General features: G+C 38.4%; 1 protein-coding gene across 1 annotated transcript in view; it reads right to left on the reverse strand.

Moving 5' to 3' along the window:
• Window positions 1–477: 477 nt before the first annotated feature.
• ARSB (arylsulfatase B) overlaps window positions 478–27,406 on the reverse strand; it is a 212,826-nt gene continuing 185,897 nt past the window's right edge. Inside the window, exons 5-6 of the mRNA XM_044680917.1 lie at window positions 4,022–4,144; window positions 478–815 (exon numbers count right to left, since the gene is read on the reverse strand). Coding sequence (XP_044536852.1) covers window positions 550–815; window positions 4,022–4,144 — 389 coding nt within the window. The 3' untranslated portion in view covers window positions 478–549. The remainder of the gene's footprint in view (window positions 816–4,021; window positions 4,145–27,406) is intronic.

Genomic DNA, 27,406 nt, shown 5'->3' on the forward strand with positions numbered 1-27,406 from the left:
ATATATATATATATATATATATATGTAGAGAGAGAGAGAGAGAGAGAGAGAGAGAGAGAGAGAGAGAGAGAGAGAGAGAGAGAGAGAGAACTTTTGCCAATGTCAACTGTGAGCAATTGTCTGCTCCCTTCATTTACTGCAAAAAATGTGAGTCACTTTCCAATAAAACCTGGCTTTTGACAAAAGTAAAATCTAGCATCTGACTTGCTAGGTGAACTCAGCAGGCTGTTCCCTGACTCAGGGACTCAATTAGAGTTTCTTATCTGAAGTAAAGTTTTTCAGTTGTCCTGAAGCTCAGGAAAGAGGGGGTGAATCAAGATCGAGTCATCCCTGCTTTTAAAACTTCCCCTAATCAAACAGCAAGAGTCTATGTTCTTGAATGTGTCTGCTTCTTAGGTGCACCTGAGCTTGAAATCAGAGGCTCCAGTATGGTTTAGGACTGAGAAGGGTTACTGAAGTCCCCTGGAGTGGGGCAGAACAAATGGGGTGACTACGGAGGCCTGAAGTTACCCGAGAGGCAGGCTTCTAGTCTGAGAGCTGATTAACATCCTACATCCACGGCCCCCAAACTCCAGATGCTTCTGGATCACAGCGGGGATCCTGTTTAGGATAGAACACCGGTACAGAGTTCTTGTGGTAATACTGAAGCCGGTCAAGAAGCTTCTTGACAATCGTGGGATGCTTACTGGATAGGTCAAATCTTTCTTCAGGGTCTTGTTGAATATCAAAAAGCCAGAGGTTTTTCGTTGGTGGGTCAGGTGGTGGTAGCTCTGTGACATTGGATAAAGATGGCGGTGGAAACCAGTAACTGCAACCTATTAGAGAAATGTGAAACAGTAAGAGGAGGCCCAGTGTAGGGCTAGACAGAGCTTGCAACAATGACTCTTCCCCAAAGACCCTGCATCCCTGGCCCACTCTGCAGTCCTGGGTGTACCTGCATTCACATCCCTTTGACCAGGAAGAGGATACTCCCTGCTTCTCCTTTGGGGTTCCCTCCAATCAAGCCTATCCTCCTTTCTAAATCCTGGTGGTTGCTCTCTGTCAGCTATTGGGTTATACCCCCTTCTTTCCAATGGGGTCCTCAATGCCAATCTCTCCATCCCAATCCCTACCTTTAAGATGGAGGATTTTAATTGACAAGTTGATGCCCTATCAAATACTCTTGCTTCCTTGTTCATACTCCTCAGCGGCCATAATCTTAGCCTTCGTTCTACCCTGAAGCTTCTGTGTCTCTGTCCTGTCTCTAGGAGAAAAGCCTCCAAAATTTTGATCTCACATCTATCAGTAATTATTTTTTTTTAGTCCTTGCCTTCCATCTTAGAATCAATACTATGTATTGTTCTAAGGTAGAAGAGCGATAAGGGATAGGCAATGGGGGTCAAGTGACTTGCCCAGGGTCACACAGCTAGGAAGTGTCTGAGGCCACATTTGAACCCAGGATCTTCCATCTCTAGGCCTGGCTTTCAATCCACTGAGCCACCTATCTACTCTACCTAATTAATTTTTGAAGGAGCATTTACTTACAAATGATATAAATATACTACTGAACTAAAAACAACATATGCTATAAAACTCACACTCTATATATACCATAAAATAGAAATTTATAAATAATGTTATAAAGATGAAATATAATTGATCCTATAGTCAATAAGGAACTGGGGAAGTTTATTGAATGGGGGAGGGGCAGAATGACATTGACAAACCTAAGTTTGGGGGAAATGCCTTTGGGAGCTGCATGAAATGGGATGGATGGAGAAGTGGGGAAGAGGCTTGGAGCCCAGAGACCAGTCAAGGAAGAAGCTACTGTAATCGTCTGGGTCAGAGAGGATCAGGATGTGAACTTAGAGAGAAGAACGGTGATGCAAGAAATGTTGTGGAGATAGAAGCAAGAAGATTGGGTACCAGACTGGACATGCGGGGTGAAGGAGAGTGAGGACTTGAAGATGATCCCTAGGCTGTGAACCTGGATGCCTAGAAAAATTGTGGTGTCTTCCACAGAAATTTTAAATTTTGTTATAAGAAATTTTGAGACAAAAATATACCATCTTCCAGAAGAAACACACACACACACACACACACACACACACACACACACACACACACAAATCCACATAATAAATATAAATCTCTGGTTCCCTGAAAAAAAAAAACCCACAGTTGATAAGTATCTGACATTGCATTTGAGTTCAGGTCTTTCTGATTTCAGGACCAATGTTCAATTATCTGTGCCATCTACCTGTCTAGAGAACCCATAGAGTCCAGAACCCACCATTTGAGGTATTTTTGCCAGGGTTGCAGGGGATCTGAGAGTCAGAGGGTGGGTATGCAAAGAGGTGGACATTTTTCCAATGCTATCTCACTAAGAGGATGCATGCACAGAGGAAGCAGGGGACGGAACGGGGTAATACCAGGGAATAAGGTAGGTGTAATTGTGTTGGAGACAAGCCTCACGATTGATGATCCCAGGGAGAAAAGGGGTACGACCAACTTCCTATTGTCTGACTAGCTGACCACATATCTCTTGGGGACAGGACCTGGCCCCCACTTGGGAGGCCCAGGCCATAGGATAAACCGCAAACTCTTTTGTTTTGTTAAAATTCTTGCTCATCTGGCTCTGGCTGACCTATCTATCCAAGCTCATTTCTCATTATGCCCCTTCACCCATTCTATGCTTCTGCCAAACAATCCTTCCTGTCATTCTTCACATATGACATTCCACCTCTCATCTCCATGCAAAGCTTTGTGCAATGGTCCTCCAGGCTTCAAAGGTCCTCCCTTGTCATGTCTGCCTTGCTGGATCCCTGGCTTCCTTCCTAGCTCAGATCCAGTGCCATCTCTGAAAGGAAGCCTAAGCCTTGCCCATTGCTAGTATTGTCCTCCTTGAAAATGACACATAATGTATAAAATCTGTGTTTGTTTTTCTGTGTTCATTGATTATCTTTAATAGAATATAAATTCTTTTCAGGACAAGGTCTTTTTCTTTTTATTTCTTTGTATCCTTAGCTTGGGGCTTGAGCATAGTGAGTGGAGTGTTGGCCAGAGTTTAAAAACCACCTCTCTGGGGGGAGAAAACGTACACGTGATGCACCTTTAAGTTTAACCTGCATTATTAGTACTTCCTCAAGACTAGGCAATCATTCACATGTTAAAACCAGTGGAAATGCGAGTCTGCTATGGGGGAAGAGGTAAAAATATGAAACATGTAACCATAGAAAATTTTTCTAAAAAATAAAATATTAAAAAAAAGAAAGAAACAACTGAAGACTCTACAAAAAAAAAAAAAAGACTAGACAGTCATTAAAACAATAAATCAAGACCCGATTTGTAGCCAATTTCTGAGGTGTAAATACTCTGACTGAAAACTTCACAATCAGTTGTCTGCAGCCATTTGAGTGGGCTTCAACACACACCTTCCTGCACATAGTACTCAATAAATGCTCATTAAACATTGTTGAATTGTTTCAAGCATTAAAAATATCTGCTTTCCAAAATATTTAGTGGCAAAGTTCTTCCTTTCCTCCTTTTTAGAGTCAGTTTCCAGTGGTTTTAGTAAAAACCCAGCAGATTAAACCCAATTTTCTCACTTAGGAGCTTAAAGAACAAGCCTCGTAAGGGTCACTGGTTTAATTTGTAGACTTTTGCTTGACGATCACAAACTTTCAGAAAAACTAGGGAAGTGGTAATAGTGAAAGCACTGTAATTGGGAACAGGTTGCCTAGCAAAAGAGAGATGGGAAAAGCTTGAAGAAAGAGCTCTCTGCTTCTGCCACACAGCATGAAGGCCATAAAAGATTTTAAAGGCCATTTTTTAGCCTTCCAGGTGTCTTTCTAAGGGCAGGAAAGGGGCAGAGAGTTTGGGGCTGAGGAGGAAGAACGCCAAGGGAAGCAGGAAGGAAAAGGAGGCAAGCTAAGGAATTGAAGGAAGGGGAGTAAGGCTTCACTACTGAATGCTCAGAATGTAATAGGTCATCTCTGTCCTTTTGCCTATTAGGTTGCAAATTTATGATCATTTTTACTACCTGGGTAGCCAGTCAATAGTTTCCAGTTTCCATATCGAATTGCTGCATGGATAGATACATTGAAGGTAGAATGTGCTGAAGGAAAGGAATCCCTCGTGGAAGGAGGACTAGTGGGTCCAGGACCTGAAAAAAAAAAACAATATGGTAGAATGAAATTACCATTTCAAGAGTTATAGACTCATTTAATGTTTTTCTTATAGAACAGTAAGTAGCCTTGATCCAATACAGTAGGGTAAACAGCTCTCCCACTCTAGAAAGGAATTCTTCATGAGTTTTATTAAATAGCTACAGTAACATTAGGCGTCTGTCATAAACCACTGAAAGGAAAATTTAAGAAGACAACAAAACTTGATCTAGCTTTTAAATATCTATGTCTTACCTTTATAGAGTTATATATTTTTCTATTGTAGTATTTTTGGGGGAAGAGTGTTTAAAGAAGGGAGGACCTGGTTCTGTGATTTCACTGGTTTATAGATTTAATGTGATTTCATCTATACAATAACTATCCCTTTTTGTTTTGTTTCTTTCTTCAAGGTATCTTATTTTTATTGATATGTTTAAAAATTATTGACGTCTTTTATTTCAGTCATATTGGACTGTTCCTGATCCCATTTGGGGTTTTCTTGGTAAAGATACTGAGGTGGTTTGCCATATCTTTTTCCAGCTCATTTTACAAATAAGGAAGCTGAGGCAAACAGGGTAAAGTGACTTGCCCAGGGTGACACAGCTATTAAATGTCTGAGGCCAAATTTGAATTCATGAAGATGAGTCTTCCTGACTCCATGCCTGGCACTCTATCCACTGTGCCACTTAGTTGCTACCTTTTGTTTTTTACTTTACCTTCAATCCCAAATATATTCACCCCAAAACCCATCCCTTATAACAAAGAATAAAAATGAAGTTAATCAAAACTAACTGAATATAGCAATTAAATCTCACAGAATATATAATGTCTCAAACCCATGGTTATCCATCTCTGCAAACAAGTAACAAGGGTATATTTTTTATCTTTTCTTTATGGCCAAGCTTGGATCATTTTTGTCTTTACATCATCTTTAGATCTGAATATGTCCTTCTCCATTCCTCTACCTACTCAAAGAACTATCCCCTATAATAAAGATTTTTTTAAAAATAGAAAAACAAAAAGGAGTTCGGAAAAATTAGCAAGCTAATCATAGGCAATGTTGTTCAGTTTCACTTTGTGATCTTATTTGGAGTTTTCTTGACAAAGATACTGGAGTGGTTTGCCATTTCTTTCTCCAGCTCATTTTCCAGATGAGGAAACTGAGGCAAACAGAGTAAAGTGACTTACCAGGCTCACATAGCTAGCAAGTTTCTGAGGCTGGATTTGAACTCAGAAAGTTAAGTCTTTCTGACTTAGAGCCCAGCTGCTCCCCCAGACAACATACCACAACCCTAATCTTCCACCTCTGCTAAGAGATAAAGGAAATGTTTTTTGTTATCTCTTCGCCAGTGGTCATTATAATATTACAACTGTTCAGTTTCTTACTTTTTTTTTTCTTTCCATTTCCACTGCTAGTGACCCTTGTTTTTATAAAATGTCTCCTGACAAATGTGCTCCTGCCCTCATCCAATGCAGATCCCAGGAGGGTTGGGAACAGCACAACTCTATTTCATAGTGTTGAAAGAGCAGCGTAGTCACAATGCTTAGTCACCATTTAAAACAAAGCTGTTGTCGAGATACACTGGAGACTGAGCAAATAAACATTTGTGGTTTCCTACCTCTAAGTCTCAACAATCTCACACCAACAAGTCTTTGGTACCAAAGGAAGGCCTGTTTCGTACTTACTGCTCCCTGTTTGTTTGAGTATGTTTTGGTTCCAAAGTAAACAGATGCTCCTGGTGGCTGAGATGTGTGAGGCTATCGATCATGGGAAGTGAGTTCTTAATATACATGCTACAGTAAAAATGGACAACTTTGTTATTTACTCCAACCGAGTTTGTATAAAGGTCATATTTTGATATGGAAGGATGTTTGTTACATAAAATGGATATCTAATTTGTGAAATTATAAACAGAAAAGAGGAAATGTAGTCATGTCACATCTATTCATGTTTTGCCCAAATATATACAAAACAGGAACACAAAATACCTAAATAATAAGTCTAAGGCTAAGTGATGAAGGATGTTGGCTGTTGCTTAATCCTCATCTACTTTGCACTACAAACTTTGGGTTCACGATGACTTTAAATTTTTTTCCAGATTATATGCCAATACAATTATTAATAATCACTTTCTGACATTTGTGATTTCTGTTCTCTCTCTTCCTCCCACCTTTTCCCCCCTCACCAAGATGGCAGGTAATATGATATAGGCTGTACATGTGTTATCATATAATACATATTTCCATGTTCATTTCATTGTAAAAGAAGACATATAATTTACAACGTAGAAAAATTCATGGAGGAAATAAAGTGAAGAATGATATGCTTCAATCTTCATTCAGACCTGCCAGTTCCTTTTACGCAGATAGATAGCTTTTTTTCTTCACCAGTCTCTTAGTGTTTTCCTGGTTCCTTGAACTGCTGATAATAGTTAATTCATTCACAATTGATCATCAAGTTATTGTTGTTGCTCTCTACAATGTTCTTCTGGTTCTGATCACCTCCCATAAGTCTTTCCAGGTTTTGGGGGGTTTGTCTTGTTCATCATTTCTTATGGTATAAGAATATTCTCTTATAATCATATACCTCAACTTATTCAACCAATTGGTTCAGTTTCCAGTTCTTTGCCCCTACTAAAAGAGCTGCTACAAATATTCTTGTACAAGTAGGTACTTTTCCCCTATATTTGATCTCTTTGGGATACAGACGTAGTAATGGCATTGCTGGGTCAACAGTATACACAGTTTTATAGCCTTTTTTGTATGTTTCCAGATTGCTCTCCAGAATGGTTGTTTCAGTTCATAGCTCTACCAAACTGTAATAGTGACTAAATTTTTCCATATCCCCTCCAATATTTATTTTACTTTTTTTGTTATGTTAGCCAGTCTGACTGGTGTGAGGTGGTACCTCTGAGTTCTTTTAATTTGCATCTCTCTAATCAATAGTGATTTGGAGTGTTTCCTCATAATGATTATAGTTTTCATTTTCTTCATCTGGGTATTGCCTGTTCATGTCTTTTGACCACTTGTAAAGTGGGGAATGCTTTGTATTCTTATAAATTTTAATCACTACTTCATGTATATGAGAAAGGAGACTGGTTAATATGGCTATAAGTGTATACAATGCTCTGGTGTTGCTCGCTTCACTCTGCATTAGTTCATATAAGTCTTGCCAGGTTTTCTGAAAATTTCCTGCTCATCCTTTCTTATAGCACAGTAGTAGTCCATTATAATTATATACCACAGCTTATTCAGCCATTCCCCAATTGATGGGAAGATGACATATGTTTATTTTCAACCAAAGGAGTACAGAGGTATGGGGGAAGGAAAATCAATTTTTGGCAATTGAAAAAAATTTATTTTAAAAGTAAACTAATTCATGAAAACTATTGGTAGGAGGGTTTGCCTCATTTGCTTTTTTGAAATTTTATATGTATTCATTTAAAATTATAATTATATAAATAAAAATCATAATTTCTTTTAAGATAAATTTACTTATTTTTAGCATTCATTAAAATTTTTCTCCCTCTACTCTCCCCAAATCCACTGAGAAGGTAAGCATTGATATCAATTATAAATGTGAAGTAATGCAAAACATATTTTTATATTAGCCATATCGCAAAAAAAGCAAGAAAAATAAAGAAAATATTATACTTTGTTATAAATAATGGGGTAGAAGGGTAAACTGGATACTACCACTCCTAAATGGATGACACCAGTGGTAGTTCAGATACATGGCTAGTGCAAGATCACCTGAGACTTGCCACCTAGCTAGATGTTGTAACACCTCCCTCCTTTATAACAGTGCCCAGGCAGGATCCTTCAGGTCAGTAGATGGTATCCCTTCAGGTCCCACCTGGGGTTGATTAATGAAGGATATTGGGCTCTATTAGCCTTGGACACGTTTATCTGACTGCGTTGCTCCCTTCCCAGAGAAATGATGAAACAACGACTCCAGGAAGGTACTTGAAGAGTTTTATAAATATTTAGCAAAGAAGGAGTATTAGGAAATGGGAAGAGGAATAGGGAAACCCTAAACTACTTTTGATAATAGTAATCCCTCAGAGCTGTAGGCAAGTGAGTGATTCTGGCTTGTTTAGCTCCTCTGGCTCAGCCTGGCCACAGCCAAACCAGAGCAAGCAAGCTGTTGTATGATGTCTTTCAGCTTCTTCTTGCCAGATGTTATGCCTTTCACAGTCTTCAGGAACCATCCTTTCCACACTATTCTTCTTCTCCTGTCCACTTCCCGGATCCCTCCCAGGCCCCGGGATACCTAGATACCTAAAGATGGTTTGAATTCCTAAATATCTAGGGGACAGAAGAATAGGAGGATTCACAGTCTGGATACAGGTTGGCAATTGTCAAAGAGGTTCAGACAGGAGTTCTTGCAAGGTTGAGCCAAGCAAGTCTCAGATCCCAATAGACCAGGTCTACAGATCTCAGATCAAGGGAAATGAAAGGAACCAAAAGCTAGGGCTGCCAGGGTATTTATACCCCCCTGGCCAACTGCTTTCTCCCTGTCCTCATGGCCTCTGGGAACATTCTGATGTCCAACGGTCTTCACCTGTCAATCAACAGTGAGACTCTCTCCTCCCAGAGTTTCAATATAACAACTTTGATCTGTACACAAGAGTTCATCAGTTCTCTCTCTGGTGGTGAAGAGCATTTTTTTTTATCAAAAGTCCCTTGGAATTGTCTTGGATCATTATCTTGACTCGAGTAGCTAAGTCTTTTACAGTTGATCATCCTTATAATATTGCTGTTAATCTATACTATGCTCTCTTAGTTCTGTTTATTTCACTTTGCATCAGTTCATATGTCTTCCCAAGTTTTTCTGAAATGATCCTACTCATCATTTCTTATAGCACAAGAGTATTCTATCATAATCACATATAACTTGTTTAGCCATTCCCCAATTGAAGCACATTTTTTCAATTTCCAATTCTTTGCCACTTTCATATCTCTGAAAGCCCAGTGGATAATTGTAGTGATGTTGTCTCAATTGTCTGAGGAAATTTGGCCACTCCCTGTGGGCCATCTATAGAATAGCAAACCAGTTTGAAATTGGGGAAAGCACCTCTCTAGCAGCTTAGTGACAGAACCCCTGCCCAAAAAGTCCCAGAGGAAGGCTTTATGAACCTTAACAAATCAGAAGATCTAGATTTTTTTTACGATCATTTTGATGCTAGCATTGACCCTGAGAGAGCAGTGGCTGATGGTAATGTCTGCATTGGGAGCCCAGGATAGGCAGAATGTGATGAGGAAAGACAGATCCAACACCCTCTAAGAGACTCAGCAGAAGAGCAAGACCCCTCCTATGGAGGGAAGATTCTGATGTTCAAATGATGTGCAAAAGGACTTCTAGGAGCTGTGAGTTACCTATCCCTTTGCCATGTGTGCTTTCTAAACCTGAGCACACTTTCCCCCCTGGACTCTGGAAGTAATAGTGAGATAGTATGTCACAGGCTTTTGAGGGGGGTGCTTTGTGCCATATGTTCTTGGTATAACCTTAAGAAATCCTTTAACTAAAAGCTAAGTTTGACTGAGTAACTAATATTAACTGATAGTGACATGGGGCAGCACACCAGTGGGGGCTCATGAGCTACAGCATTAGTGATATAACTTTAATTCTCAGGGTCACCCCTAAGCCCCTATGAAAGATGTAATGAGAAAATAACAGTGTCAGTAAATAGGGGTTCCAGAGTATGTATTACTCTACTCTCCCCATATATTTCTATCTTTACCTGTGATTTCATCAAACTAACAAAAATATATAGGAAAAAATGCTAAAGATAATAACAAAGCATAACGTTTCAAAATACAAAATACCTAGCAGAAGAAATTAAAACAACTTGAGAACAGGATGAAGCACTTGACAACATGTTGCCTCCATCATCCTTTTTGCTACTGAAGTTGTCCTCAAAATGCTTTAGTGAGTCTAAAGAAGACAGACATATATCTCAATATTTTTATTCAGTTACAAAAAGCAGTTACTTTATTTGCCTGCACAACAGTTCAGAGAACATAAATTGTACCTAAAAAAATAGCAGGAGAGTAAAACATTTCTTGAGCCATTTCTGTCTGAATTCCATTGAAAAATATAAGACCAAGAAAAAAAACATAATGATAATAACACTTATATAACATTTAAAAATTATTTGAAGGGGGCAGCTGGGTAGCTCAGTGGATTGAGAGTCAGGCCGAGAGACCTAGGTTCAAATCTGGCCTCAGACACTTCCCAGCTGTGTGACCCTGGGCAAGTCACTTGACCCCCATTGCCCACCCTTACCAATCTTCCACCTATGAGACAATACACCGAAGTACAGGGGTTTAAAAAAAATTTGATAAAAAAAAATAATATCAGAAACTTGAATGAAGTGTTAGTCCAGCGTTTCCAAGCAGAGGTCCCACAAACTCTACCTTACTAAAGATTAGACTCATTAATGATATCCTTTCTTAAATTATATGCTGAAGTCAGAAGTCCTTAAAAAGTTTTCTTTCTTCACTGCATTGAAAATATCCCAATGCAATCCTATTTGTACTACTAATATGCTTAGCCAGCTGTTTCTTCATAGATGGTATAAAGAGCCCAGGCAGCCCTAGTCACATGTCAAATTATCGAAACATTTTAATTAGCTGAGTTCCAATTAATGAGACTATTGGTCCGGCTGGAGTGCATTAACAATAGCAAGCGACCTCAAAAACTTTATGACCATCTTCCACGACAGGCTACTCAGACTGTATTCACACGTTCCCACAATGCACATGTGGATCAAATCATGGTCCATCCCCATTTTTATATAAATGTGGGCAAAGGCAATGGGTAACATTCTCCTCTCAGTGTGTGGTAAAGACCATGTGTTACTTCTTGCCTGACCAGATGTGAATGCATTCATTTTCTTTTTGGTATTTTGGAAAAATCAGCGATCCTAAAAATAAAACTTTTTACTATAAAAATAGCTCCCCACAAAATACTGATCCCAGAACCCCAACATTCGGAGTGAGCTCCCTTACTGACATTCTTCAAGGGAGGGAGAATATGGAGAATGGAGCAACTACAGCCACATACATGGCATTTCTAACCCCCAAATTCCACAACTTATTAACTACAGAATTGCCATACAGTGAACTATGTTATTACAGATGCCCATATTAATGGGCCATGTAAACAGCTGACCTCTTTGGCTTTTCTGATCATTTCTTTTGCATTCTTTCCCATACCTCTAGTCTTTTCTTTTATAATTTCTTTTTTACTATAAACTTAAAAGCATAAGCATTTCAACAGCCAAATTAGAAAAGAGGATTAAATAGAAAGCTGTGAATACAATAATTTTTTTAAGCCCTAACCTTCCGTCTTAGAATCAATACTGTGTGTTGGTTCCAAGGCAGAAGAGCAGTGAGGGCTAGGCAACTTAAAGAGTTAAGTGACTTGCCCAGGGTCATACAAAAAATACACTAACTTAAAAAAATAATCCTTACTTTCTGTCTTAGTATCAATTCTAATACAGAAGAGTAGCAAAGGCTAGGCAATCAGAGTTAAGTGACATGCCTGGGGTGACACAGCTAGGAAGTGTCATATTTGAAACCAGGTCCTCCCAACGAATATATTCAATTTAACATGGCAGTAATAGTAATAATTAACATTTACAAAGCCTTTTAAAGTTTTCAAGTACTTTATACATATTATTATCTGATTTGATCTTCGCCTTAACTTTGTGAGGAAGGTGTTATTATTATGCTCATTTTACAGATGAGGAAACCGAGGCAGACAGTGGTTAAGTGACTTGCCTAGGGCCACACAGTTAGTAAACATCTGAGGCCAGATTTGAACTTAGACTTTCTGTGCTCTAAATCCAGTAACCTATCTACTTTGTCATCTAGCTGTTTTTGATTATTTGTGTCTTATGGACTTTCTGTTCTTTTATTGTTTTTTTTAAGATATTTTAGACATTTGCTGCTTCACTCTTACTTCCCAACAACCCTCCCCAAAGCCTCCTAGAAGCCCCTTGCTTGTAATAAGTAAATATAATTAAGTAAAGCAAATCAACACATTGGCCATTTCTGAAAATGTCTGCCTCTTTGTAGAAAGCAGCCTGTGGTGATTCTTTGCTTTAGTTGGCTTTATGACAGATTATTCTTCACCTCCAATTCTGCCTCTATCCTTAGCCCTCCCTGATTTTGTTTATTTGAATTTGATCCTTGTTTGTACCTCTGACTACATCTCTGGCTTCAGGCTTGGGACCTTTGTGTACTTAACTTCTGCCATAGTTGCATTCAAGACCAGATCCAATTCCCTTTGCCTTCTTTCCTACTCGCTCCCTGGCACACACTATTGGGGACAGGATTAGATGGTTTGAAAAGAAGTGATTAAAAGTGGATCTAAAGTTGTAGAACATAAATGCATACATCTGAATGGTTACCGTTGGCAGAACTTAAGTCCTAGAGTTTTTTAGAGCAAGAGGGAGAAGAAGACATCAGGAGAGCCATTTGGAATTATAAAACTATATATACCTTTTGACCCAGAAATTCCACTCAGGTTATTTCCTAAGGTGATCACAGAAAAAGGAAAAAGAAACTATATGTTCTGAAATATTTATAGCTGTCCTTTTTTGTGGTGGCAAAGAACTGGAAACTGAAGGGATGTCCATCAACTGGGGAATGGCTGAACAAACTGGGGTATATGATGGTGATGGAATACTGTTGTGCCATAAGAAATGACAAACAAGATAATTGCACACCACACCACACCACACCCCACACACACACACACACACACACACACACACACACACACACAGAAAGAATTCTATGAAGTGATACAAAATCAAGTGATCAGAACTAGCAGAATGTTGTACATAATAACAACAATAATGTATGATCAACTGTGAGTGCCTTAATTATAATCTATAAGGTAAGGATCCAGAACAACTCCAAAAGGATTTAGGACCAAAAAAAAAAAAAAAAGAAAAGAAGAGAAAAGAAAAGAAAAGAAAAGAAAAGAAAAGAAAAGAAAAGAAAAGAAGAGAAAAGAAAAGAAAAGAGAATAGAAGAAAAGAAAAGAAAAGAAAAAAAAGAAAAGGATTTCTGCCACCATAGAAGGACCAGACAGAGTCTGAAAGCAGATTGAAACCTACAATTCTTTATTTCCTCCAAGGATTTTTTCCTAATGTAAGCAATATGTTTCACAACATGACAGTCCGGAAAATATGTATTATATGATAATATATATACAATCTATATCATATTGCCTGCCTTTTGGGGAAAGGTTGGTAGGAAGGGGGTGGAAAAAAGCATAAGACACAGATCTTTAAGACATAGCTAATGTGAGAGTTTGTTTCCCTTGGATAAGCACATTTATTATAATTTATTATATATTTATAAAAATTATATGTATTATGTTATTGTTTATTACATATAAGCAAGGTAACTAAAAAGAGAAACATAGACTATTAATAGATGGAGGTGACTTTAGAGATTATCCACTAAAACCTCTCTTGTTCAGAAATTCCTTCTATATCTTCAAAGAATTGACATCCAGACTCTGCTTGAACAATTTCAGTGATGGAACAGCTCATTGTATTTTTATGTAATTCTAAATTATTAGAAAGTTCTTCATTATATGGAGCCAAAATCTAGTTCCCTGAAATTTTCACCTATTAGGCCCAGTTTCCCCCGGGGAGAATATGTTTACTCTCCTGCCCAGAAGGCAGCTCTTCAAAGATTTGGGGATTGTTGTCATTTCTCCACTTAACAAAGGAAGAGTTGAGGCATCCCTTTCAGAGATGTTAGCATTTTAATGTTAAGCTAAGTTAATATATAAATTTCATATCTACTAGCTCAAATTACTTCATGGTTAGCAAATTTTATAGTCCTGCTCATCAAAAGACTGTTTTCCATGTCTGGAATGCTCTTCCTCCTTACTTCTACTTCTTAGAAACCCTAAATTCCTTCAAGGCTCAGCTCAATTAACCTCTCCTACAAGAGGCCTTTCAAACATGTAATTGGGAAAAATACTATTGAAAACCAAACAAAAAAAGACACCTTTATGATGTCCTCCAGTTATCAGGGCATTCATTTTCTATTTATCTCAAAATTACTTGGTATTTGCTTGATGTACATCATGTCTTTATATCACGTATATATTTATATATATCATGTATATATTTAGAATATTATCTCCTTGAGGACAGGGACAGTTTCACTTTTGCCTTTATATCTCCTGTATCTAATACAGAGCCTGGCACATAGTAGAAGCTTAATAATCTTTATTCAGCTGAGTTGAAAGATCTTTCTAATTGACTGCATACTGTATCCTGCCTGGGATAGGAGGTAAAGGAAAAAGTAAAGATGAATTAAGGGAGAAGGAAAATGGTAGAGTTTTTGTTTGGTGTGGTGAGGGTCTTCTTGGACAATTGAACCCCTGACAGAATGGGTGGGACCTCCACTGTAAGCCCTGTGGCCTCATCATTGTGTCTTGGCTCTACAAATTCTCGAGCAACACATTTGGTTCGTGCTACCATTCCAGCTTTAGTATAATGAGTTCTTTGGGATTTCGGAAATGTCTAACCAAAGTACTAAACTCAGTCATATCCTGAGGGGGCTCATTTTCTCAGGCTGACTATGTATTGGATAAACATGACACACTTTAATGTCTTCTAAATTTACTTGCCATTAATTTAATGGACTTGCCTCCTGTTACCAGCACTGTGAGCATTTTGAAAAAAATGCTAAGACTTTTGGCTCAAAAGTAAGATTCACATTTGCATACCATTTCTGGAGGGGGAGAATGAGGAGTATGTTGAACCTAAATGTTTCTAGCTCTCCATATGTGAAATGAAAGAAAATGTGACATACAGGTTTGCTTGGCGAGATATCTGCCTCATGTAGCGAACGAAAGGAATATATAGGCCAGCTCTTTCCTTCCACTCTCGTTCAGAGGTGGCAGATGCTTTATCCTTTTCTGAACCCATGTTGGAAAAAGGAGCTGAGAAGAAGAACTTGAAGGCAGAAGAGAGAAAACTAAGAGAGGGAAATAGAAAAAGTAGGAAGGGTGAGGGAGGTGAGAAGTTGGGAGAAAGGGAAGGGCTGGAGGAGGAGAAGGTAGAAGAAAGGGAGGGGAGAAGAGAAGAGGGAAATTTTCTGATTATTCAGAGGGAATATTATATAGCTCTGCTTTTACTTTCAATCCCAATCTGGCTATTTCCCTGTGAGCACATTTAGCTGGGCAGTATGTGTGTGTGTGTGTGTGTGTGTGAGAGAGAGAGACAGACAGACAGACAGACAGACAGACAAGCAGAGATTTTCAAAGCAATGATTAACTTCATTCTTTAGTAGTAACTGAAAAAAGTTTTAAAAGGAGCTTAAAACATTGGTTAAAATGAGGTTTTGAGAATAACAAAGGGCTTCTACTTTGGGACCATCTAGTTCTCAGGGTTGTGGTAGGAAGGAACTTTTACATTAGATTGTAAGCTCCTTGACTCCCCAACACTTACCTAGGAGGTGCTTAATAAATGCTTTATGATTGATTGATGAAACTTAAAGCACTATAAAAAAATGATAATTGTTCATATGATCCATGGTCTTTCTATACCTGTTGGTATAATCAGTGACAGTAGCAAAAAAGATAATAATCAGACTTTAGCTCAATAATGCTTCACAGACTAATTTATTTCAGTCCCCAAGACAGACAAGTTAGACATTATCTCCAATAAAATTTACTCACTTGCCCATGGTTACACAGCATCGGAGTAAAGCTTCAAACCTAACCCTTCTTATTTCCAAGTCATAGCCAGAGCTTTTTTCCATTATACTACTTCTGTTTCTCAAAAGACATAATTCCACTGTATTCCATGTAAGAAAAGCTAGCTAGGGATACAAAGAACACATGAGGAAAAATGTCAGAGCCAAGGGTATTATAGCAAAGACCCAGAAGGTCTTGGGAGGCAATCAAAAGCATTAAAACAGGGGTGGGATAATGGAGAAGGTGGGGTGGGGAGGGAGGGCAAAGGAAAGGAGGTTGGGGTGGCACCTGCATTTGTTAGTGATTCAGGGGGAACTGTTGTCTTCCCTGGATGCAAGGACTGTCAAGATCTCTACCTAGTGTCCCTTTTTCTAGACCACTCTGTCTGAGCCCATATAATGTGGATATATAACTGAATATATATGGAAGATATACTAAAGATATATACTGAATATATAAAGCAAGGAAGGCCTCTTTTCCATGTTAAATTCTCCATTAAGTTTCCCTCAGTCCTGTCTCTCATTTTGAGGCTTAGTCCTGATTTCTATAGACTTTCTCTAAGATCCATCCTACTTCTAAGAATCCGTCCTCCTCTTGTCAAAACTCTTGCAACATGAAACAGAAGTGCCAGGAAAAATATAGCAGATACAAAGTTAATCAGAAAAAGGTGAGGAGGAATATTACAGATGTTATTTATTACCTACATGGGGAAAATCAAAACCTTCATAATTTTCATATGTGCACTCTGCATGACAGATTTAAAACGAATTTAACTTTATGATTTTCTGTTTAAAGAGCCAGCTTCTCAAGTACCTATTCACTCAGTTCACATTTAATATTTTTAAAACCCAAATGAAAAAGAGCTTCGATGTGGTTGACCCAGCCTGGATAAAGTTCAAATACAAATAATTACTGATCAGGTACTAGGCACTCAGAGAGAGCTAATGCCTGACTGTGAGTTAAAATCTCACATAAACCTGAGGGAAGTAAAATATTCAGTATAAACTAAAAACACAGGCAGAAATCTACTTGAGGGTAAAGGCCATTGATATCATGATTTGGTAAATTAAACTATTTATACCTGAAGGGGATGGAGGCAGAATGGTCTTCTACTTTGGTTTACACAGAATCACAAATATAAGGCAGTCCCACGGAGTGGACATTAATCTCTCCCTCCCTCCCTCTCTCTGTCTCTCTCTCTGTCTCTCTCTCTCTCTCCCTCCCTCTCTCTCTCTCAAAAAATATATATATTTGAGGGGCAGCTGGGTAGCTCAGTGGAGTGAGAGTCAGGCCTAGAGACAGGAGGTCCTAGGTTCAAACCCGGTCTCAGCCACTTCCCAGCTGTGTGACCCTGGGCAAGTCACTTGACCCCCATTGCCCACCCTTACCACTCTTCCACCTATGAGACAATACACCGAAGTACAAGGGTTTAAAAAAAGATAAAATAAATATATATATATTTTAATTATATATATGTCTTAATCTCTCTCTCAATCTCTCTCCCTTAATCTTTTTCTCTCTTAATCTCTCTTTTACTCAATCTTTCTCTTAATCTCTCTTTCTCTGTCTCCTTCCCTCTTCCCCTCTCCCTCCCCTCCCTTTCTCTATTTCTCTGCCCCCCCCCCAAAGTCAACAAGCACTGACATTGACATTTCACTCATGCAAATCAAAGACTATTGGATGGATAGCCTGTGAACACCATGAACAGCTTGTGGGTTCCATGGGTACCAACACATTGTTAAGAGACTGAAAGGAAGGCACTAAATAGTCTGAGTGGAGCCCTGTGGATTATCGACAGAACCCAGACAAGGGTAGCACAGGATGTATTTTGTACATTGTTGCACTGAGTGTCCACATTGATGATACTATAGACCCACTGAATATATAATGAAGACTATTATAATATAGTGCCCTAGGATCATAGATTTATGATCTATGAGCTGGTTGTGACCTAGTTCAACCTCCATCAGCATGTGTACATAATAGAAAAGATATGCTGGCAAGGTTCAGACTGTATAGATGAAAAAGGAATGAGACCTAGGGAGATTATATATTAGTTTGGGGGCCAACGTCCTCTGTATTAGTTTACCTATGTCAGTTTACTGTGTCATGACTAATCTGATAAACTAGTAGAGCAACAAATGATCATTACTCCAAATATTTTTTCTAGTTCACAAAAATAAGCAATACAACAACTCTGAATTTTGTCAATTTCTAATTACAGCAAGTAATTTGCTAGTCAGAATTTTTCCAATTCCAATAATGTTGATTAGTATGTCAAGAGACTTTTGCACTGAAATTTAATTTCATAGCAGACTAATATAACACAGATCTACAGTGTCTAATGAACTTACATTTCTGAGTTGGTCTTACCCTAAATACAAGTTCTTTAAGTAATTGGTAGAGTTCGTCAGGCCTCAGTTATAAATAGGCACCATATGTATCGGGGGAAAAGGAAAACTAGCCTAAAATATTCATCCTCAGCCTGTGATTACAATGAAGAGAATGAGTTGCAATAAGGAGTTTTTGGCTGGATGGAGATCAAAGAGAAAATAGGGGTTTTTTTTCCCCGCCAACATGGCATTTAGTGGAATCCCAACCACAAAACTTTGCTCGCTGGTCTAAAGGCCTTCCTGAAGGCTCACTGTATTCCTGTGCTGTGAGGTCTCTTGTTCCAGTGTAGAGAAAGGACATTTCTAGGCCTTGAGAGCATTTTTGGATAAGGATGAAATAGTGCTAATTCAATTCTTAATTTGGAAAGGGAACCCTGCCCAAGAAATTAATCCATGATGGTTGTCAGATGGGACCAGTTCCTGTAGACAACCGTGTTACCGCTCTATAAGATGCTGGGCCCTGGTGGAGAGGACAACGTGGGAATACTGAAGCCAATCAATGTTCTTCCAAGGATCGTCCTTCATGATGTTGATATACTCTGACCTTAATAAAATATGGTATTACAATGATCCTGTAATTACAGGAAAGGCAGCCATTACATGCCAGTTGTTGAAAGGAAAAACAGAAAAATAGAAGATTTCAGAAACATTTCTATCCTAACCCTGTTATTGGCAATAACTCAATGGAAACTAAAGAAGTTGAAGTTTTGTACTTTGAAAAGCCACCAAAATCCAGGATCAAATGGGCTTCAGAACTAAATCTATCCAATGAAAATTGGAAACCAATCTGCACAAGTGTTGGAAAAAATCATTACTTTGCTATATAGCCTATTTAATCAAAATGAAAGATTAAGCAGGTGCTATCCTGCTTTTGATCAACTGGGAAGGGACATTTATCAAGAATGGCTGGGTAGGGAGTGACACTCAGCAGCCTACTTAGGTTTGCACATTTTAAAGAGTTTTTTTCAACTTGGCAGGATGCTAGCCTTCAGGACACCCTAGGAACTTAAGTAAAATGCAAATGATTCTGGGAATTTCTTTTCTCATTCTAGCCATCCTGCATTAGTTGAAATTCCTTACTGGTAACCATGCATATAGATTTTTTTTTAATTTTCACTGTGAAATACTAATAGTTGGCACCACATCCATATTTGTGCCAGGGCTTTCAGAAAGAACACATGATGGGAAGAACCCTGATTTTTAACATAAGTCTACAAAGAAGTTCTTTTCCTACTAACTTTTTGCCCTATCATTTTGAGTAAGAAGCAGGGAGGGGAGGGAACGAGTGTTTATTAAGGGCCTACTATGTGCCAGGAATTGTGTTAAGTGCTTTACAAATATTATGTTGAGTAGGGGAAAGGAGACTAAAACTTGGGCAGTTATTGCCCTTGTTGCTACTGCCATCAACTCTGCCCCATTTATGAAGGGTGAGGTTTGCAAGGTACAACCTATTCTTGAAGACTGACATATGGTAAAATAATTATTGGGAGAAAAAAAAGAAGCTGTTTTCCATCTGACTTGGTAATAATACTTATATCTGAAAATTGATTTTAAGAAGCATCTTAACAGTTAGTGATAAACTCTAGGCACTTAGGGAAAATATGGTAGATGCTGGTATAAATTCTTTTTTTTTTAATTTGAAAATTTTTAATTAATTAATTAAGAATACTTTTCCATGGTTACATGATTTATGTTCTCTCCCTCCCCTTCTTCCACTCCTCTCCTGTAGCCAACGAGCAATTCCACTGGGTTTTACATGTGTCATTGATCAAGACCTATTTCCATATTATTATTTGCTTTAGGGTGGTTGTTTAGAGTCTACATTCCCCAGTCATATACCCATCGAACCACGTGATCAAGCAGTTTTTTTTTCTTCTGTGTTTCTACTCCCACAGTTCTTTCTGTGGATGTGGATAGCATTCTTTCTCATAAATTCCTCTGGATTGTCTTGGATCATTGTATTGCTGCTAGTAGAGAAGTCCATTACATTCAGTTGGGCCACAGTATATCTGTCTCTGTGTACAATGTTCTTCAGGCTCTGCTACTTTCACTCTGCATCAATTCCTGGAGATCTTTCCAGTTCACATGGAATTCCTCCAGTTCATTATTCCTTTCAGCACAACAGTATTCCATCTTGTTGATGTAAATTCTGATGTTCTGGTTAGTTGGCCTGATATTATGGGAAAAGCTGAACTGAAAAAACATTACTTTAAAATAGCTTATTGCTCCCTACATATTGATAGAATAAGAGTTGGAAGGGACTCTAGAAGTCATCTAATTCAATATTTCATTTTACATGTAAGATAAGATGGGATCTGGGATGGTTATATTACCTACTCAAGTTTTCATAGTTAATGGCAGACCTAGGACTTTACCAGGTCTCCTGATTCTGCTGTGCTGCCTTCACTTCCTCCATTTTTATAAACCACAAATATAGCTCACCCTTATTTCCTCTTAGACTTATCCAAATAGTTATTTCTGCCTCTCAGAAACACTCAAAGGATATAGTCTAGATTCTCAGTCTAGAATCTTAAAAATATTCAAGAGATAAGAGTTGTACCTTAGGAAGAAGAATTCTTGAAAGAGTGTTTGTAGATGATTCCTTGAATACATCACATACTTGTCTCAAAGGGACACCAAAGTGCTGGCCATCATTAGGAAGAAAGTATCAGAGGTGAAAGAGAAAGTATTTTCCATACAACTTTGCTAACATAACTATCCTGTGCTTCTATGTGGGAAAACACAGAATGAAAAAGAACTGTCTTTGCCATCAGTAAACTTTTAATCTAGTGAAGGAAATAAGACATATACAAACAAAAAAATAACTAACAATGTAAGCCAGTACTAAATAATTGCCAAATAAAAATTTGCTCTGTTCTAGTTGGTTAAAGAAGATATTACTGAAAAGGTGGTACCTGACCTGCATTTAGAGAACTGAAATAATTTGGACAGGTAGAAGGGAACAAGGAGGACATTCTAGGTTTGTGTTTTAGTGGGGGTTTGGGGGTGGTGGTGGTGGTGGAAGAGGGTTCAGGTTGGAATATTATAAGCAAAAACAAAGGAACAGGAACTTTCAAGAAGTGTTAGGAGAATGGTTAGACCAGTCAGTCTGGAATAGAATATTAAGGATAAAATTGCAGACTGTCCAAGGGATTGGGCAAGATTGTGGAAGACCTTGAATATCAGATTAAAAAGACTGAAATGTATTTCATAGGCAAAGGAAAAGTCACTAACTAAAGGATAATAGCATTAAGAACTAGAAAAAGTATTAGAGTTCAACCAGTCCAACCTCTTCATTTCATAGAGTGGAGAAGTAACTTGCCTAAAAGCATACAAGTAGTAAATAGGAGCAGCTAGGTGGCACAGTGGATAGAGCACTGGGTGTGGAATCAGAAAAACTCATCTTCACGAATTAAAATCTGGCCTCAGGCATTTACTAAATGGTTTGACTCTGGGCACCTAACCGTGTTTGCCTCTATTTCCTCATCTGTAACGGGAGATGCAGAAGGAATGTCAAACCATCCCAGTATCTTTGCCAAGAAAATCCCTAATGGGGTCATGAAGAGTCAGATACAACTGAAAAATTACTAAGTAACAACAGCAAAGCTGGGGTTTAAACACGATTATTCAGACATCAAATAGAATGTTTTTTACATTATATCAGGTAAACAAATAGGCTATATTTTAGATCAGAAGAATTACAAGATATAAAGGATGTCATAGGAATATTACCCCAGTACCAGTACATACAAAAGTTGGGAGAAAGCAAGAGACTGGAGGCTAGAAAACTATGAAATAACAACAGCAATAATACAAGTGAGTCATGGCAATGGGAATGGGTAGGAAAGGATGTACAATAAGCAAGAATTGTTGGGACTCAGTGAATGGTCAGCTGTCAGGCAAATCAGAGAGGAGTTGACTGAGGTTTGGAGCCCAGGAAACTGAGAATGACACCAACATAAATGGAGAAGTTGAAGGTGCAGATGGTTTTAGAAGGAAGACAATGAGTTAGTTTTGCATTGTCTATTCTCCTTGCTCAGTATTTCTAAACTTTCTCATCTCTTCTTCTCAAACCTCCCATAGTTCTTCTTTTCCTCAGCTTCTCAGCTGAAATCCTTGCTTCATTTCACTGAAAAAAATTGAGGCCATTCATCAAGAGCTCCTTCTTTTCACATCATCTCACATCTCCTCATCTCACATCACCTGGGTGTTGTCTGCCACTGTCTCCAGCTTCACTCCTATCTCAGACGAAGAAGCAAGTTATTGTTATTGCACAAGGCTTTGTCAGGGTCACATCAGAACAATATCCTTGCCAAGGAAGACCCCTCTGCATGCTAAAGTGAGCCATTCCATCCCAACTTCATCAGCAGATTTCCCCTTCTATATTCTCAACTCTTACTGATCTTCAATCTGTTAAGGGCTGTTTCTCTGCTCATGTCTCCCCTATGTCTGAAGAACACTTAATTCTTCCATTTATTCTTGATAGCTACTTTCCTATATGGCTCCTCATTTTAGTGGCAAAACACCATCTCCACTCCCTTTCCTCTGACTCTCTTCGTAACTCATCTACAGTATGGCTTCTAAGTCCTTCAATTGAAACAACTCTCTCCAAAGTTATCAATGATTTCTGTCTCTTTATCTGTGTCTCTCTCTATCTCTGTTCCTTTCCCTCTTTTCTTTCCTCCTTTTCCTTTTCTCCCTCCCCTCTCCTGCTCTCTTTCCCCTTGTCTTGTGCCCTCCCTCTCTCTCTGTTCTCCTTTTCTCTTCCTCTTTCTTGAATGACCTCTTTATTTGATAATCTTAGACATCAAAATTTTAATGGCCCTAAACTCCCCTAAAATTCCATACTTCCTCTTTTTATCATCATAGTCTTTGCACTGAGACACAAAGCAACAATAGAAGGGCTTCTTCTTCTTTTTTTTTTTTTAAAACCCTTAACTTCTGTATATTGGCTCCTAGGCAGAAGAGTGGTAAGGGTAGACAATGGGGGTCAAGTGACTTGCCCAGGGTCACACAGCCAGGAAGTATCTGAGGCCAAATTTGAACCTAGGACCTCCTGTCTCTAGGCCTGACTCTCAATCCATTGAGCTACCCAGATGCCCCAGAAGGGCTTCTTTTTAAAAGCTTAGTATTAAATGTCTTTTCTCAGTTAAATTTTATATTACCATGCAGGTGGTGTGTGTCTGTATGTATGTGTGTGTATTAAAATAAGTGATATGAAGCTTGGACATGTCTCTGTGATTATCTAGGCTTGGTAAAAATTAATGGCCTTCTTTCTACTTCTGTGTATCTAGGCTCTGGAAAGTTGTGATCAAGTTCTGCTTGTTTGCTTAAGTACATTATTTTAAAAAAAAAGGACAGTTCTAAGCAGGGTATAAAGCAGGAATGAATTTCTGAAGAGACCTAGTTATTTTAATTTTTTTCCAAAATAGCTAGAAGAAGGAGAGTAGAAGGGGATTTCATCGCAAATTTTGAAAGGTTATTTATATGAAGAGAGTGTGGTTGTCTTTTTGAGATGGAGGGGCATGAGAAGGCAGGCCATCCCCTCCAGGTCTAGCTTTACAAATTGAGTTGAAAGCCAAATGGATATAAGAGTGGGCTGCTCAGTTCATATGGGATTTACTAATGAATTTCTTTTAGAAACAGACAACTCAGTCTTCTTTTTCCTCTGGCAGAGAAGTGATTTTTTTTAATTATTAAAAAATTTTATTTACCAATTACATGTAATAACAAATTTCCATACAAGTCTTCCTAAGTTATATGATTGAACTTATCTTCCTCCTTCACTTCCCTCCCCCCTCCTGGTGCTGGCAGGGGATTAGGTCTGGGTTATACACATTATCATGCAAAACATATTTCCATATTGTTCACTTTTGAAAGGGAGTAATCTTAAAAAAACAAAACCCCAAAATATAAACCCAAATAAGTAACTGAAAAATTATATGCCAAAGGAATATATTTTTAAAGCACTTGGGCTGCTCCTTTTCTATCCCTTTGGTGGATGGGCTCAGAGAACGGAGCCATTGGTTCAGCTGCTTTCAAGACTATAACAAAATTCCTTATGATTGGAGATACTATGGAAGTGGACAAAGGCTGCCACTGCCACCAGGACATGGAAAATCTTATGTGATTGGAACTATATGTCAAAATCCACTAGCCACAAAGAAAAACCCACTCCATTTGGTCCACTGATGTACACTTGACAAAGTCCTTTGCAATAACAATGCACATGATGGGATTCCACATGAACCAAGTCACAGGAACATACATTACTGCTCTTATTTGCTTCTGTTTGGCTGTGGCAAATTAGTCCCCCCACATAGATGGAAGAGATGTCCAAGACACAGACAACAGAGAGGTTGGATGAGCTGTGAAGCATAGAAGAATGATTAAGAGAGCCAGAGGACAAAGCATTCCATGATTGACAGATTAATCTCTAATAAGTCTAGTTTTGGAAAAAAGCCTGAGAGACTTTCTCTGAATGACAATAGATGGTGGGAAAGAACCAGAAGAAAATAAGGCAGAGAATAGCACCCCCAAAAAAGCAAAAATCTCAAAGACCATTTTCTCCTATAGAGTGGCCTTAAAGTACATATTTCATCTGAGCATAATCAACCTTTTTAGGAAGAGAAACAGCACAAAACCAAGCAGATGGCAAATAGTGCCAGTCTCACTATGGATGTAGAAGATGCTCTGAAACAATGGATATGCAAGAGAGGCAAGGGAGATCTGTGATCATGTAGAAGATCACTGTCCTTAGACCAGTCAGGGAGCACATTATATGGGGTAACCTACCAGCTGCCTTTCCATACTTCCTATGCTAATAGTTCCATTTTTTCCATGGCTTGGTGGCCCACTATGCAATATTAGTACCTATTCTTCTTGGAGCACTGGATATATTTGTTTCTCTTCAACTTATTAGAGATTGTTTGTTTACCTTCTTCTGGTGGGGGGCTATAGATCAGTCAACTCCACTTTCTTTGCTTCTTGCTATTGTCTTTCCTCTAGTTTTTCATGGTTTGGCACATTCCTGATTTTCTTCCTATCTGGCCAACTGCTCCTTCTTAGTCTCCTTTGCTTGATCTTCATCCAGGTCATATCTGATATTCATGGGTGTCCTTCAAGGATTTTTCTCTTTATAGAGATATTATCTTGCTTGGTTATCTCATTAGCACCCATAATTATGTAATTATCATCTTTAGATGGTTGATTCTCAGATCCATTTGCTTAGCCCTAAGCTCTCCTCTGACTTTCAATCTTACATTTCCAACTGTCAACTGGATGCCCCACAAATAATAGCTACATATCTAAAGTTGAATCTTTACCCCAAACACTCCCTTTTCTGTACTTCTCTATTACTCTTCAGGGTATCATTCTCCTCTCAGTCACTCAAGCTTGCAACCTTTGTGTCTCTTGACTCCTTATTCTCTCTCTCACCTCCCATGTCTAATCCATCATGAAATCTTGCTGATTCCAACTTTAAAGCATCCCTTCTCATCCCTTCTCTCCTTTGAAACTGCTACAACCCTGATGATACAGGTCCTTGTTACATCATGCTTAAACCACTGTAATAGCCTCCTGGTTGCTCTCTCTGCCCCATCTTTCCTAAGTTCCATCTGTCCTTCACTCAGTTATCCAAGTGAAAACTATAGATCTGCCCATGTTAATTTTCTAATCAATAAACTCCACTGGCTCCCCATTAACTCTAGAATTGAGTATAAAATTCTCTGTTTGGCTTTTAAAGTTCTTCACAACATGGTCTTTTCACACCTTTCTATCCTCTATGATCCAGTGACACTAGCTTTCTATTTGTACTTCAAACACAAAGGTCTATCTCCCTAAGCTGTGTATTTCACTAGCTGAAATTCTCTGCCTCCTCCTCTCTGCTTCTTGGCTTCCTTGATTCCCCTCAAATCTCAACTAAAATTCTATCTTTTCCAAGAATCCTTTCTCAGTCTCCCTTCATCTTAATGCCTTTCTTCTGTGATTATTATCTCCAATTTAATTTGTACATCACTTGTCTGTATGCAGTGTTTGGCTGTCTTCCTCATAATACTGTGAGGTCCTTGAAAGTAAAGACTGTTTTTGTCATTTTTTTTGTGTGTGTGCTATCCTTTAACACAATGCCTTAACATAGTAGATACTTAACAAATACTTGTTGACCCGAATTGACAGAAGGGTGGTTTAGGTGATGACAGTCCATCTAAACACAAATGTTTATTAAGAAATTGGCAATCTAGGATCAAACTGAAGGGAGAGGTTGAAGATATTCGGGAGTCATCTAAGATTATTAACAACATATAATAACGTCTTCATATAAGCAAGCATTAATGTGAAAAGTTGAGATCTTTGAGAGTGGGGAGGTAGAAGAGCCAAGGGGTAATAACTGAACTTTGTTATGCCCACATAGGAAAAGCATCTGCATCTGGAATAGTTCCATCCAAATAGTTCCGTTTGCCAGACCTCAGCAAGACATGGTGGATAATGCACTGTTGGTGGAGTTGTGAACTGATCCAACCATTTTGGAGAGCAATTTGGAATCATGCCCAAGGATTATAAAATTGTGCCTATCTTTTGATCCAGTACTATCTCTTCTAGGCTTGTATCCCAAAGAGATTTTTTTAAGAAAGGAAGAGGACTTGTTTGTACAAAAGTATTTATAGCAGCTTTTTTCTGCTGTGGAAAAGAATTGGAAAATTGAGGGGACATTCATCAATTGGGGAATGGCTAAATAAGTTCTGGTATATAATTATAATGGAATACTATTGTGCTATAAGAAATGACAAGCAAGATGATTTCAGAAAAGCCTGGAAATACTTAGAAACTGATACAAAGTAAGGCAATACAATGATCTAAGACAACCCCAAAGGACTCATAATGAAAAAATATTAACTACTACCAGAGAAAGAATTGGTGGAGACTGAATGCAGATCGAAGGATACCATTTTTCACATTTTTTCTTTTTGGGGAGGGAGTGATGTGTCTTTTTCCACAATACAATGAATAAGGAAATATGTTTTGCATGCTAGCACATGTATATCAAATTGCTTACCATTTCAAGGAACAGGGAGGGGAGAGGGAGAAAATTTGGAATTCAAAATGTTAGGAAATGAATGTTAAAAAAAATT

The sequence above is a fragment of the Gracilinanus agilis genome, chromosome 1 (assembly GCF_016433145.1).
Source record: "Gracilinanus agilis isolate LMUSP501 chromosome 1, AgileGrace, whole genome shotgun sequence".
Taxonomy (NCBI): domain Eukaryota; kingdom Metazoa; phylum Chordata; class Mammalia; order Didelphimorphia; family Didelphidae; genus Gracilinanus; species Gracilinanus agilis.